Here is a 12,399-nt window from a genome sequence, read left to right as displayed (position 1 = left end):
TCGTATATATCTCTGCATTTCCATGCCTCTGTGGCAGGATATGCTAGGGTGTTTTTTCATTTTGTTTCGTAATGACTCTATGCAGCTATACAAATTTAGAGTTCATATTCGAAGGTGTGGTAGATAAAGCAGTTATGACATTCTTACTATGATTTGTAGCATCTTTTTAGGTTAAAAATACTATCTACAGGCACATTACTAATGCTTTTAAACTCAGATGAATAGAGTTGAAGATTTTTCTTTTGAAGGTTGACCTTTTTTTTTTTTTTTTTTTTTTTATGTGCTTTAGGTTTGAAGAGTCTGAGGCAAGGACCTGCCCCAACTGCAATCAGCAGTCCAGTGAACATACCAGGTGATCTCTTGTGCACTAAAAGTCTAGCTAGAAAAACTATGTTTTCAGATTCTTGACACCATTAATAGCACTTGGGATCTAGTGTAACAGAGAAAGAGTTATTCAGTTTTGTTCAGTGGTGCTTTAACTTTTAGCTATTGTATAAATAATTTAAAAGTTGGTTAGTTTAAAACTTGAGTACTGATTGCAATTCTTCCATGATGATTTTGGCTTTGGGAGTCTGTGATACAATGAACTAACTCATGATCTTGGATTGGCAGGTTGTATATGTGTATAACATCTCTGTGACATTTCTCTGTGCTCCAAGTGCATTCTAGCACATGACAATGAATGTGAGACATTAGCCTCCCACCACATGGGCAGTGGCAGCTCTGCTCTTTTCCAGTGTAATGTTATCTTTACCACCTGTTACTTGGCTCTCCCTATGATCTCCTCCTACATGCATCGTTATTAATAGTTAGGAGAAGAGGAGTTTTCAGGGCTTTATATATTAGTGGAATAGTGTACTTGCATCTTAAAGCTTTCAGAAGTTGTGAGAGACTGGGTGGGAGATGGAAGAAAAATGACAAACAAGGAATTTAGAACAGACACTACCTTGTCCAAAGCAGCCATCTGCAGAGGAGTATATTAGAGGAATTGCCAGGGAGACCTTTTCTACCAGTGATGAATGCATGTAATAATTTATTCTTCTCAGTGATAGGCAAGCTAAGGAAAGAGTCAAATCACTCAAYGGTTTCTTTCCATTAAATGAATTATACATTTCTGGAAGGGGCTGGAGTGGTGGGCTGGAGACTTCTGTCCTGCACTTGCCTTCTCTCCCCTCCCAAACAAATTCAGTCAGAGCAACAGACATRCAAACTCCTCTCAGCACTCTGCCCTGCCCACTGTATGACTTCAATCCTGACATGGCAGGAACTACCTGGAGGACAAAGGAATGGTAATTTAGTCTTCATGTCCATTCTGTCCTTGGCACTTCTACTAAGGCAACAAACAAGCAGTTAGCAACAGAGATTTTTATGATCTTTGGACATTTTTACTGAGARTGGATCTGACAGTAGCTCATTACAGCCTCCTCTACAGCACAACCTCCTTGCAGCTGTTCAGTTATGCAAGGGAACTCTAAGACAAAGGCCGTTTTTCACCAAAGGTACTCCCCAGAGTATTCTGTATAAAGACTGCTGGCAGCAGAAAGCTTGTTGAATTGCTGAGGCATCTGTCCTGGATGTCAAAATGACACAATCCTGAGGGGGTCTAGCTGAGTCACAGGTACCCTGAGTGTTGCAAGATCTTTTGCTGTCTCTGGGTAGCTCACATGCTGCCCTCTTTCCCCTTTCTTGATGGCTGAAGCTGCATGAGTTTTGGACCGTTCTTTAAGCCAAGAGTTGTTCAGYATATGCCTTTCCATTGACAATATGGGACTTGTATTGGCCTGCGTGCTTGACCCATGTGCAAGACATCTACATGGCATGGTTTCTCACAGCATTAACTACTGTTCGGACACTGATCCAGTCATTGCTTTTCAAAGCCTCTGATGACTGAAGTTTCTAGGTAATCAACTGTGAAACTCATTCCCACCAAAGATCAGACAAAGACTATGGCTTAGTATGCTTAAGGCATAGTGCACAATGTCAAACTTTTCTGTAAATCTTCCTTGGAGTTGCAGAAGTCAAGTGATAAGCTCTTTGGAGCTATTTACAGCAGACCTTCTAAGAGTCTCACACCACCAAAACAATAAAAAAGTAATACTGTCTTGTTTACAGTTACCATGTCCTTCCCCTAACAAATCCCTTTTTCCCATCTAGAAATCTTGCCTGACAGATATTAAAAATTCTGCTTACTTGTCTGGAAAGGAAGAACTCTCAGATGTTTCTCCCAAAACAAGCAGATCGGCTCTCTTGCATGCAATCTGTAGATCTCTGGCATGTGCTAAGCCTATTTATTCAGGTACAGCAGTGATTGTAGTTTCAGCATACTTGCGCTGTCTATCTGTCTGAGGTGCTGCAGCTCTATTTCCTGCAAACACTAATCGGAACCCTTGGCTGCGTGCTACTATTATTTTTTGGATTTACTGAAATTCCATGTATGTGTGTTTATGTGCTGATATCTTCAGAGGAGACGGAAGGAGATGGGTGCCTCACTTTTGCTGACTGACTCCCTAAGACATATCTGAAAATCCTAGCCCATAATATTTTAAGTGCTTTGGAATAAATGGTGCAGTGTAAAAATCAAACATGATCCCATTGCTTCACTGGAACAGAGCTCCCAGGAAACTGTTTGGACATGATGTTAGTGAATGGTGATGACTGCTTAATTCAAACAATATTACCATAATTTTGCTTCCTGCCAAGTAGTTTAATGGTGATTAATTAGGTGTTAATTAGGTGTGAAATCCTACAGTCTGATCTTTTAGTGAGAGACTTGCCAACTTGTGGAGACACCTGCAGTGGCTTCTTATACTTCTATCAAGTTTCTCATGAAGTGCACCTAAGATCTTTCTGCTTTACCTCATATTGACTGCACTTGTTTTTGAATTTACCATATTTAAGAGTTTATGGGAATGAGACCCTAATTTTACTGGTGAGAACCTGAAAACCTTTGTCTGGTTCTGCAGGGGGGGGGGCTCCTCTATGTTTACATAGCTGTGGTCAGACCAAGCAATCCCTTGTACTCTGTAGCGTTTGTTCTTTTGACTTAGTGGGGCAATTTATTTGGAAAGCAGAACTGGGTCCATACCTATCACCTAACCCCCAAGGAAACAGCTAAACAATATTGTAAAGTACTCCCAGCCTGGTTCCTCTTTGGAGAAGGGGAAGAATTAATCTTCATTTAAACAGCTGACGTGTGGGTCAAGTAAACAATCCGGTAAGCTGCATTGTTACATAAAAAGAGTATTACAATAACCTGAYAAAACCTAAACCAAAACATAGTAGCTTTGCCTCTCTCTGATATTTATGTATTTATGGTGGGAGCAAAGTAGCTGGATAAACTACAGTAGGGAACATTCTGTAGCAAGGACTTAAGCGTGAGCCATAAAAATTCACTAGGTAACCTGAATTATGAAGAAGTCTGTGTAATGCCTCTGCCTTGTTCCTGTTAATGCCTATGCTACCAAGTTAAAGCTAGCCTAGGTTTGCCCAAGTATGCTCCAGATTGCAATGTAGAGAACAACACTGGGAGAAAACACTACAGTACACTACAGTAATTCTGGTGATCATGCCAATGTGAAGATTTCCTGTCTTCTTCYAACCACTTGTTTCCAAATCTTGTGGAAATGTTATCACTGCCTCAGTGGTGCCAATCCAAATGATATAAAATGCTTTCTTAAAAAGTTAAACCCAAATTGTTTTACTGATATGGTTTGACCTGTGGGCACCAAATCTGTTTTCAACACAGGGAAGAGGCAGAAAATTGTGGGGCCAAGAAAGGATCAAGTAGCAAGAGAAGACAGGAACATATTCAGATGGATACATTTTTTAGTGAAACTACTTCCTAAATAGAAGCAAAGGTGAGAAAAAAGTAATTGTCAGCTTTGTATTACTATCCCCTGATAAATCAAAGGATGCTCTTGAATGTAGGAGCTGACAAATTTAGGAAGGCATAAAAGGGATGGGTCCACAGCTGCTGTAAACTGGTATAATCCTGTTATGTGAGTAGAACCAAACTGATTTACAACAGTAAAATATTTTTCACTAATTCAGAGGAAGAGACTCTACTTCAGAGGTGGAATCATAGAAAAGAAAACGAATGGATTTCTTTCATCCATAATCTGCAGAAAGATACTACATCTACTGAGGGTTTCAGTGGAAACTGTAGRAAACAATATGTCATTTTGAAGAGTGATTTGTGATCATGTGGTTACTGTGCTGTTATGCTCTCCATTAAAGGCAGAGTGAAACCTRTATATTCATCCCTAATGTTGCCAGCCAGTGTTGATCCTGAAACATTCGACCGTTCTTTCATTCATTCTCACAGAATGAATCTATCCAGCTAGAATTGACTGAATGCTATATCTACTAGTTTAGGAGGTATTTCTGGAGATGCACTGCCCACTTTACTTCATTAAAAACCTATCCTAAATCTTTCACTTGCTCTTGAGTTTGTACAGTTAAAAAAAAAAAAAAAAAAAAAAAGGTAATTGGGTTTTACTGCCTTATTGGCTTGGCCTTTCTGTGGCATCATTTATCTAAGGCAGATGGTAATTTTTCTGCAGGTGGAAACATGCATGCATGAAGGCAGAGTGGCAGCAGCGTCTTGAGTATTTTGCTAAGTGGAAAATGGAACTTGATTTGGTGAAATAAATGGGAAGATGATTTATTTTATTCCCTTTCCACTCATCTTCATCCTCCATGTGCCCGAAACAGCAAGTTAACTGCCAGGGGAATTGGACTGAGGAGAAATACTGGACATTATTACATGGCTGCCTTTCCTGCTAATGGTCTTGGTATCGCTCTTGTCAAAGTGATAAATTCTTCTGTGGCCATAACTCTGTGATGTGAGAGCTGCTGGTGAGTGGTATGGTACAGAGATCTTAGATCACCCAGCATGACTGCCTAGAGCCAAACTTTTAACTTGAAAGGAATGGCAATGAAGTGACTTTCTGTCTTCTTGCAGGTCTTATGCTATAGATAAAGTACTCAAACTCATTTGCTGTAAAAAGTAGTCTTGCACTGTATTTTCCCCATTGATGCCCATCCTCTCAACACATGCTCTTTGTGTGAATGCACACTAGCATTTCTGAACCAAGTCCAGGAACGGATCATACTGAGAACTAACTGAGCAGTTCCTTGGTTGGTTTTGTGCTACAGCTGCACAAAGTTTCTGCCAGTACAAGAGGGATGGGAAGGCACAAACTGCTGCGGGACAGTGAGACTGCTTTTCATGGCAGGATCGCCTTGGTGTTCATCAAACTACAGCTCTGAGGTGTCGTTTCCCCAAAAGCTTGAGCCAGGCTGAGCCTGTGCTGCTATCAAAATAGGCAGCCTTTTACCCTCAACTTTTGTGTGTGTATTCTCTCCGCTTCCTGCATGTGGAGGCATGTGGAGATTCAGTCAGCTTTCTTGTCTGACTAACCCATCAAAATCACAACAAAACAAAAAGTGTATCAGCTGGGATCAGCTCTCTGGTCTGTCTAATTTCGGAGTTGCACAATTCCTAGTGGTGGCACAAGGAGAGCAGCAGGCAGGTGTGGCTATGTACAGGCAGATTGCTGCTTTCAACTAGCAGCACAGATGTAGATTAACTAAAACCTCTTGTAAATTTGCACTTTAGAGAAATAAGCTAATAGCATTGTCTCATGGTAGAAAAGGACAAGTATTATGTATGGCAAAGAAAAGGGATTTTCATTATTGAGGTGCTTCAGTTCCCAGGGTAACATTGCCTGTTTTAAAGGCTACTATAGATTTTGGATAAAAAAATCTCCACTGACACTGAATAGGAAAAGCATGCTAGAATTGTATTTAATACAGAGTCCTTTTTGCACTAGGGCAATAGAATGCATTGTAGCAGAAATAGTGTTTCTTGTTTCCCGTTTCCCTCGGTTCGGCAGGAAGAATAGAATAGACAGAAATAACCCAGGGAAACTGGTCACTGGTTTTCGAGTAGTGTAAGTTAGCACCTGAACTTACGGGGTATAGACAAGCTCCACCCTCTTACTTTTAAAAGGGAGGAAGCCAAGTTGGGCATTCGCACCAGCTTTGGGCTTCTCGGGTGCAAGTAAATGCTGCCGCTCTTCTTTTTCATAAGAGGGATTAGCATGACCCCTGGCGGAAGCTTGAGGGAGCCACATGTTGGGGGTTAGGGAGTCGCATTTCAACAGGAAGCTTCAGCTGACCAACTGTAGGGACCTACATTTGAAAACTGGGCTACTAATGCAGCTGGGTTTGGGTTTAGGTGGAATTGGGTGGATCTACCAGCAAGCTACCTTCCTCATGTTGCATCCTGTCTACTCATATACTTCATATCATGGTCAGGATCACCATATCTAGTGCTCTTTTCTCACTCACATTGTCCTTCTCCTTGCCCTCTTTCCCCTTATCTGCAGCTCCAGAATGGGGAAAAAAAGCTTTATTACAATTGCTATACCCTTAACTTTCCTCCTAAGGGAGGCATGCCAGTTTAGCCTATCTGTCACACTGCGCTTTCTGCCCTCCATGGGCTTCTTGAGTGCCTGCACGTAGTCCTGGCACTGTCCCATTATGGTGAGTATCAGCTAAGGCAACAGACTATACCATAGATTTTAAAGATCAGAGTATATTCCACTAGATTTCATCAAAGTGTGTGCAAATTCCCACCACCATTTTCCAAAGTGAGAACTGGATTTYAGTGCATGTTTTTTATATTTCCTCTACTTGTTTGATGCTCATTAATCTGTTTAAGGACCTTTTGGGCACACCAATACCTTCCRATCTTGGCCAAGTGAAACTCCTTTAGGTCACAGTGAAGACCACCACACATGGTAACTATCTATTCTTCCTGACTTTTTTTTTTTCTTTTTTTGCAGGCTGATTTGAACACCAAGATTGAAGATGAATCCAGATCTTTCTACGGCGTTTCCAGCCAATATGAGAGCCCTGAAAACATGGTCATTACCTGTTCCACTAAAGTATGYTCTTTTGGAAAGCAGGTGGTGGAGAAAGTGGAGGTATGCAGCAGTCATCTGTGTGCATGGCTCTCTCAGGGCTGCTGTTCTGTTGCTGCAAGTACTTGCATGCTGCATATATCTCAAGGCAAAAATATATCCCATGCTTTTTGTTAGGGAGATGGACTGGAGAAGCACTGACATTCATGCCATAGATTGTTATTTCTGAGACATGCAGGTGTAAGAATGCTCCAGCCTGCAACATGGCCTTTTCTCAAGACTTCATTGAAGGTCTGGTACTGTTTATTGTTTTTTCGTTAAGTCTCAGTTTCTGGAGACATGTGAAAATGTGAGACTCGGCTTCTTGGGAGCAGAAGAAAGCTGGGAAACCTGGGCCCATGTCTTTGCTGAAAACAAGTAGACAACACTTCATTTTCATCAGTGGTTTTAAACAGATAATTTATAGAGTATAATTAATTAATAGAGTGCAATCATTTATAGACTATAGGTTTATGGTTTTATGAGGCTTATGTTAGTGCTTGTACACTTACAGTTCTAGCAACAGTAGGGCTGCTTTTTTATATATATATATATATATGTTTGTATGTATGTATGTATATATGAATATGGCATTGAAGAAATTCTTCTTTCTCATGCCAAATTCAATTGCTAAGAGAGCTGCTCTGACCTGCTCCCTGCTGCCTTCTTTCTCAAGAAGGTGCCAAAAGACAGTTATGTTCTCAAAACTGCGTGTTCTAGTGTCAGTGGTCAACTCTAAGCTACATTCTTCCCTAGGACCCATCTCCAGCCACATGATAGACATGCCTAAAGTCTGGTTATGAATTTCTATGTGGCCATATGATGGGATACATAGGCCAAGGAAGGGAATCATGGTGCTTGAGAGAGGACATCAAGCYTGTAGAATGAAAGGACGTAAAAGACATTTAAAGGTTTACTGTGAAATGTTACAATCCAGTGTCAGCTTCTGTTCAAGGGAAGATGAAATATGCAGGAGCTAAGATGTGAATGTGAGGAAAAACCCCTCTGTGTAACACTAGCCAGACCAAGATCCCTGTAAGTTCCAGCCCCTCTTCTGAGGAGAAGCACAGATACTGTGTCCTTTCTCATAGACACCAGAAGGCTCTGGTCCTCCCCAGCTGAGCGTATGATTACCATCATTACTAGGAGCTTCCTATTCTTGCTAAAAGCAGTCAGTTTTAACTTTTTTAGTTTACTGACACTTAATGTTTTTTCCAGTAGAAATGCAGAACCTAACAGAGCTGACAATGGGTTTGCTCCTCTTAGTTACCTTTCACAGCTCCTTGGTTGTTTACCACTTGGAACCCATTGTTCTTTTATTAATTAGGTCATTATCATTAGTAAAATGAATTGAAAATGTTGTGGTAATTTTTCTGTTTTGAGTTCCTTTATATGATGTTATAACGTTAATCCCACATGCCCCTTTTCTGTTTTATGTTGCAGACAGAGTATGCACGCTATGAAAATGGACACTATTCCTATCGCATCCACCGCTCCCCTCTCTGTGAATACATGATTAACTTCATCCATAAACTCAAACACCTCCCTGAGAAGTATATGATGAACAGTGTGCTGGAGAACTTTACTATCTTACAGGTGGGACATTGAACTGTTTTTGCTGAAGTTTGAAAACATAAAAGCCCCATGTAAGAGTTCACAATTGTGAGTCAAAGCAGATTTCCTTTTACAGCTCTGTATCTAACTGCACTTAGTTATCTCTCATGAAAATTGCACCTCAGGACAATTTATGGATCTCTAGAGAGCATAGATCATACAGAGAAGTAGGAGAAAAAAAATGAGAGGTTTGAGTAAGAGCAAGAAAAAGGAAAGATGAAGGGTGAACTGATGAGGCAGAGAGATACAGGAAAGAGGAGGATGCAGAAGTTGCAATAAGAAAAATGATAATTCCATTATTAGACATTGAGGCCCCTTTTGCAAGGTAAAAAAGGAAGAACACTTTCAAGTGGCCATACAGTTCTGGCATGGAGAGAATTCTCCATCCTGAGAAGGCAGAAGAAAAATGTTGCTTCCTCAGGTCCATCTTGAACCTGGAAAGAATGTAGAGGAAGGGGCATGTTGTGAGAAGCACTGTGACACTTTTATGAAGTGCTGCAGCCTCTAGCTAGGGCAGTACTATAAGGCTACAGTAACTAGATTTTCGTTATTGTGTATGTAGTCTCTCCAGGCTCTGGAAAGCCTAAATTGGGAGAAGAGGGCAAAGATAGCTTAAAAGGTATACTTTCTTAATGGGCTGTGAGTGCTGTGCTCACTTCCACAGGRTGTACTACTGATCTTCCCCCAGAGAACCTGAGGTTGGATAAGTGAAAGAGATGCTAGAAGCTATATGGAAGAATGGAAATCGAGTAGTCTTCATTCCATCTGCTGAAGATCCTGTGGGGCTTCAGGCAATTCATTTCACTGCCCTGTGGCTCAGGCACTTCAGCTATAAAACAAGGTTAATAACATTCATACACCCCACAGGCTTTAGACGGCTTTGCTCTTTYATGTTTGAACTAAGCTCTTAGTGCTTGGCAGAAAAGATGAATGTAAATTCTGTGGGATTTTCTTCAGGTGAGCAAAGGCATGAAATGGGCAGAGCCAGAAAGATGAAAGGCCTATGTGCTGTAATTCATATTGAGGAATACTGTAACTGCTTTCTGCATACATCATTCCTCAGCCAGGCCTAGGCTTGCTCTAAATTTRTGAACAAAGTTGTCATATAGATATACTTCCTCTTGGACTTTATGTTCTGAATAATCTCCTGTCCTTCTCTCACCTGCAGTCACAGAGAACCATATTTCATGTGGGTGCTGGCATGGCCTTTCATATATTTCCATTAATAATCTTGCAGTCCTACTCCCTGAGTGGCAGGCTGAGAATTTTCYACCCCACAACAGAGAGCTGAAAAACGGTCATTCTTAATGCAAGGCATGCTGCTAATCCTCAGTTCCCACTGCCAAGTTCTGAGGCAAGTCTAATTATACTTTTTCTGAACCCATTTGTGAGTTTAGATACCTCTACTCTCACAACTGTAGTTTATCTTGCTTTGCACATTGCTCTGAATCTGTCACTGAGATTTCAGAGCCCATTTTGGTGTAGATCTTTGGAAGGGGCTCTGGTGCTTTACCATTTCTAGATGCAAATAATCTACAACTTTGTCTGCAGAGGGAAGAAGTGTTAGTTCAGCTGCAAAATCAATCATAAAGTAAGGAGAGAAAAAAGGAATAGACTAAAATCAAACTGCTAAAATTAATAAGCAAGTCTGAAAGCATCTGTTTTCTTTCTGTTTTCACAAGGGTGGCTGGGCTTTGGTACAGTACAGGCCTCCAGCTGGTATCCTTTTCTTCTGCAGATGAGTCAGTGCTACTTCTGAAAAATTGTTGCTTCTCCAGTAGGAAAGAACTGCTTGAATCTTAAGTTATGGCACAAACCTAGATTATGAAAGTGTGCAAAGGTCTGTGGTATCAGACATATGGGGGAGACAGAAGCTGAGCTAGAAGCTCTGGGTGCAACATTCACCAGTCACTGCTATGTAGTATAGGAAATGAGTGCTTCTGAAGCTTAGACAGTGCTGCTCCATCACCAGACTGCATTGCAATTCAGTGACACTGGCCTCAGTTGCAGAGGTTCCAGAGGTACCACAGAGAAAGAAGTGCAAAAAGAGAAGCAAGCTTCTGTAAGAATACATGAGTGTAACAGCCATTATTCTGACATCTACAGCACACGAAATGGGAGGTGTAAAGAAGTCAAACTTGCATGTCTCCTGTGTAATGAGAAACATTTCATAATCCTCACAGTCTATGTTTACCACTGACAAGCAGGAGCAGATGGAGGCAAGGGACTGTTCATGGATGTGGTATATGATATATGATCACATCACATGCAGGAGCAGATGTGCCACAGCAGATGACATCTCAAAATCCAAAGAGCAGAGCAAAGAGAGGCTTTCTACAAAGCACCTTCTCTCTGCTGAAATCTGCATCATGAGGGGTGGGGACAAGGGTAAATTGCTGTCTCTTCAAGCAAGGGAATGACATGCTTCCTCTAAGAGAGGATGACTTCTCCTGGGTCTAATAAATCCGCTTCGCTGTGTGTGGTCACTTCTTAATCTCAGGTTTTTTTACTCTACAGTGGACTCTGCTCACCCCCCTGTCTTTTTACTGCACTGTAGTCTTAACAGTCTGAAAGGACTTAAAAGGCTTCCTTGCTGGGTGTGCGGGCTTGTGAATTGGGGGTTGTGGTGGCGGAGCTGTGTACTGTTCCTGTGATTCTCTGTTCTTTGTCTATTATTGACTTTTTTTATCTATGTTAAATGTATTGGAATTTGTAAGCAGCACAATAGCAGTTGCCATCTCAGCTTCCTCTCTGTTTCTGTCTAGGTTGTGACAAACAGGGACACACAGGAGACCTTGCTGTGCATAGCATATGTTTTTGAGGTGTCAACTAGTGACCATGGTGCCCAGCATCACATCTACCGTCTGGTGAAGGACTAGAGACTCTCTGTTCCAGATCATCCATGGGATATATGTCTGAGGAAAGAGTTCATGCTTGAACATCCCCCACTATCAAATCAAAAAATAAACTGCAGATATTGTGTATTTTCAGAGAAGTACCTCTGAGCTGTTTTATGATTGAGAGGGCCTAATAATAAGTTTGTATCTCCAGGTTTGTACAAATGGGGAAACGGCTTGGAGTTGAAGAAACATGCAAATGATTACATAGGGAATTGTAGAGAACTGCATTCACTACAAATATGTCCTCTGGGATATAGCCCCCCTACTGGGAAACCAGGCCTCAGAGCAGGCACTAGGTGTGATCATGCAGATAAAAGACTGGTATGCAGTCCGAGCTGCAGCTATGGGAATGGTAGCAGCTTCCACAACCTAGACCACTCAACAACGGTTTGAAAGGATACATGATATGCCCTCCGTGCGTACATGTGCCCTCATATGTATACATTCATAGGTCTACACATGCACAGACATACTTCCTATATGAATGGATAGATACATGTACAGTTAAGACATGCATGGGCATATGCATATGTGTGTAGAGATGCACATAGTAACCTACACATCTGCCTGTCTAGTTGTCTTACCTTTGCAGATGTGCAATAACATTCTCCTTCAGCTATACTGTTGGAGGCTGGACATAGTTTTCCTCTCTTCCATACACAATAGTGAGAGGCTAACCTTTCTCCTGCCTTTTAAGCTGACCTTTAAAATATTGTGCTTAGAAAATTGAGTATGTTAAATCATGTTGTTCTTCCAGCAGATTTCCTCCATTTGTCAGATCTAATGACTTGACTGACTAAATAATTCTTGCTGCTTTTGCTCTCCCTGTGCAGCKCAGGGAGACAGACACTGCTCTTTTCTTGTGCAGAAGCAAAATAATTGTTTACCAAGATCACAGAATAGCTGATGTTGGAAGA

General features: G+C 41.2%; 1 protein-coding gene across 3 annotated transcripts in view; it reads left to right on the top strand.

Moving 5' to 3' along the window:
- TEAD4 (TEA domain transcription factor 4) overlaps positions 1-11,577 on the top strand; it is a 59,469-nt gene extending 47,892 nt beyond the window's left edge. For all 3 annotated transcript variants that reach the window (XM_085298846.1, XM_085298845.1, XM_085298844.1), the window contains 3 exons: positions 6,852-6,992; positions 8,412-8,564; positions 11,348-11,577. In XM_085298846.1, the coding sequence (XP_085154972.1) occupies positions 6,852-6,992; positions 8,412-8,564; positions 11,348-11,461 (408 nt within the window). In that variant the 3' untranslated portion in view covers positions 11,462-11,577. The remainder of the gene's footprint in view (positions 1-6,851; positions 6,993-8,411; positions 8,565-11,347) is intronic.
- Positions 11,578-12,399: the final 822 nt, after the last annotated feature.

This window comes from Rhea americana, unplaced genomic scaffold (genome assembly GCF_003343005.1).
Source record: "Rhea americana isolate MKP2758 unplaced genomic scaffold, rheAme1 scaffold_142, whole genome shotgun sequence".
In the NCBI taxonomy this organism is placed as follows: domain Eukaryota; kingdom Metazoa; phylum Chordata; class Aves; order Rheiformes; family Rheidae; genus Rhea; species Rhea americana.
Note: the sequence above shows the minus strand (reverse complement) of the source record. Positions and strands in the feature narration are given on the sequence as shown.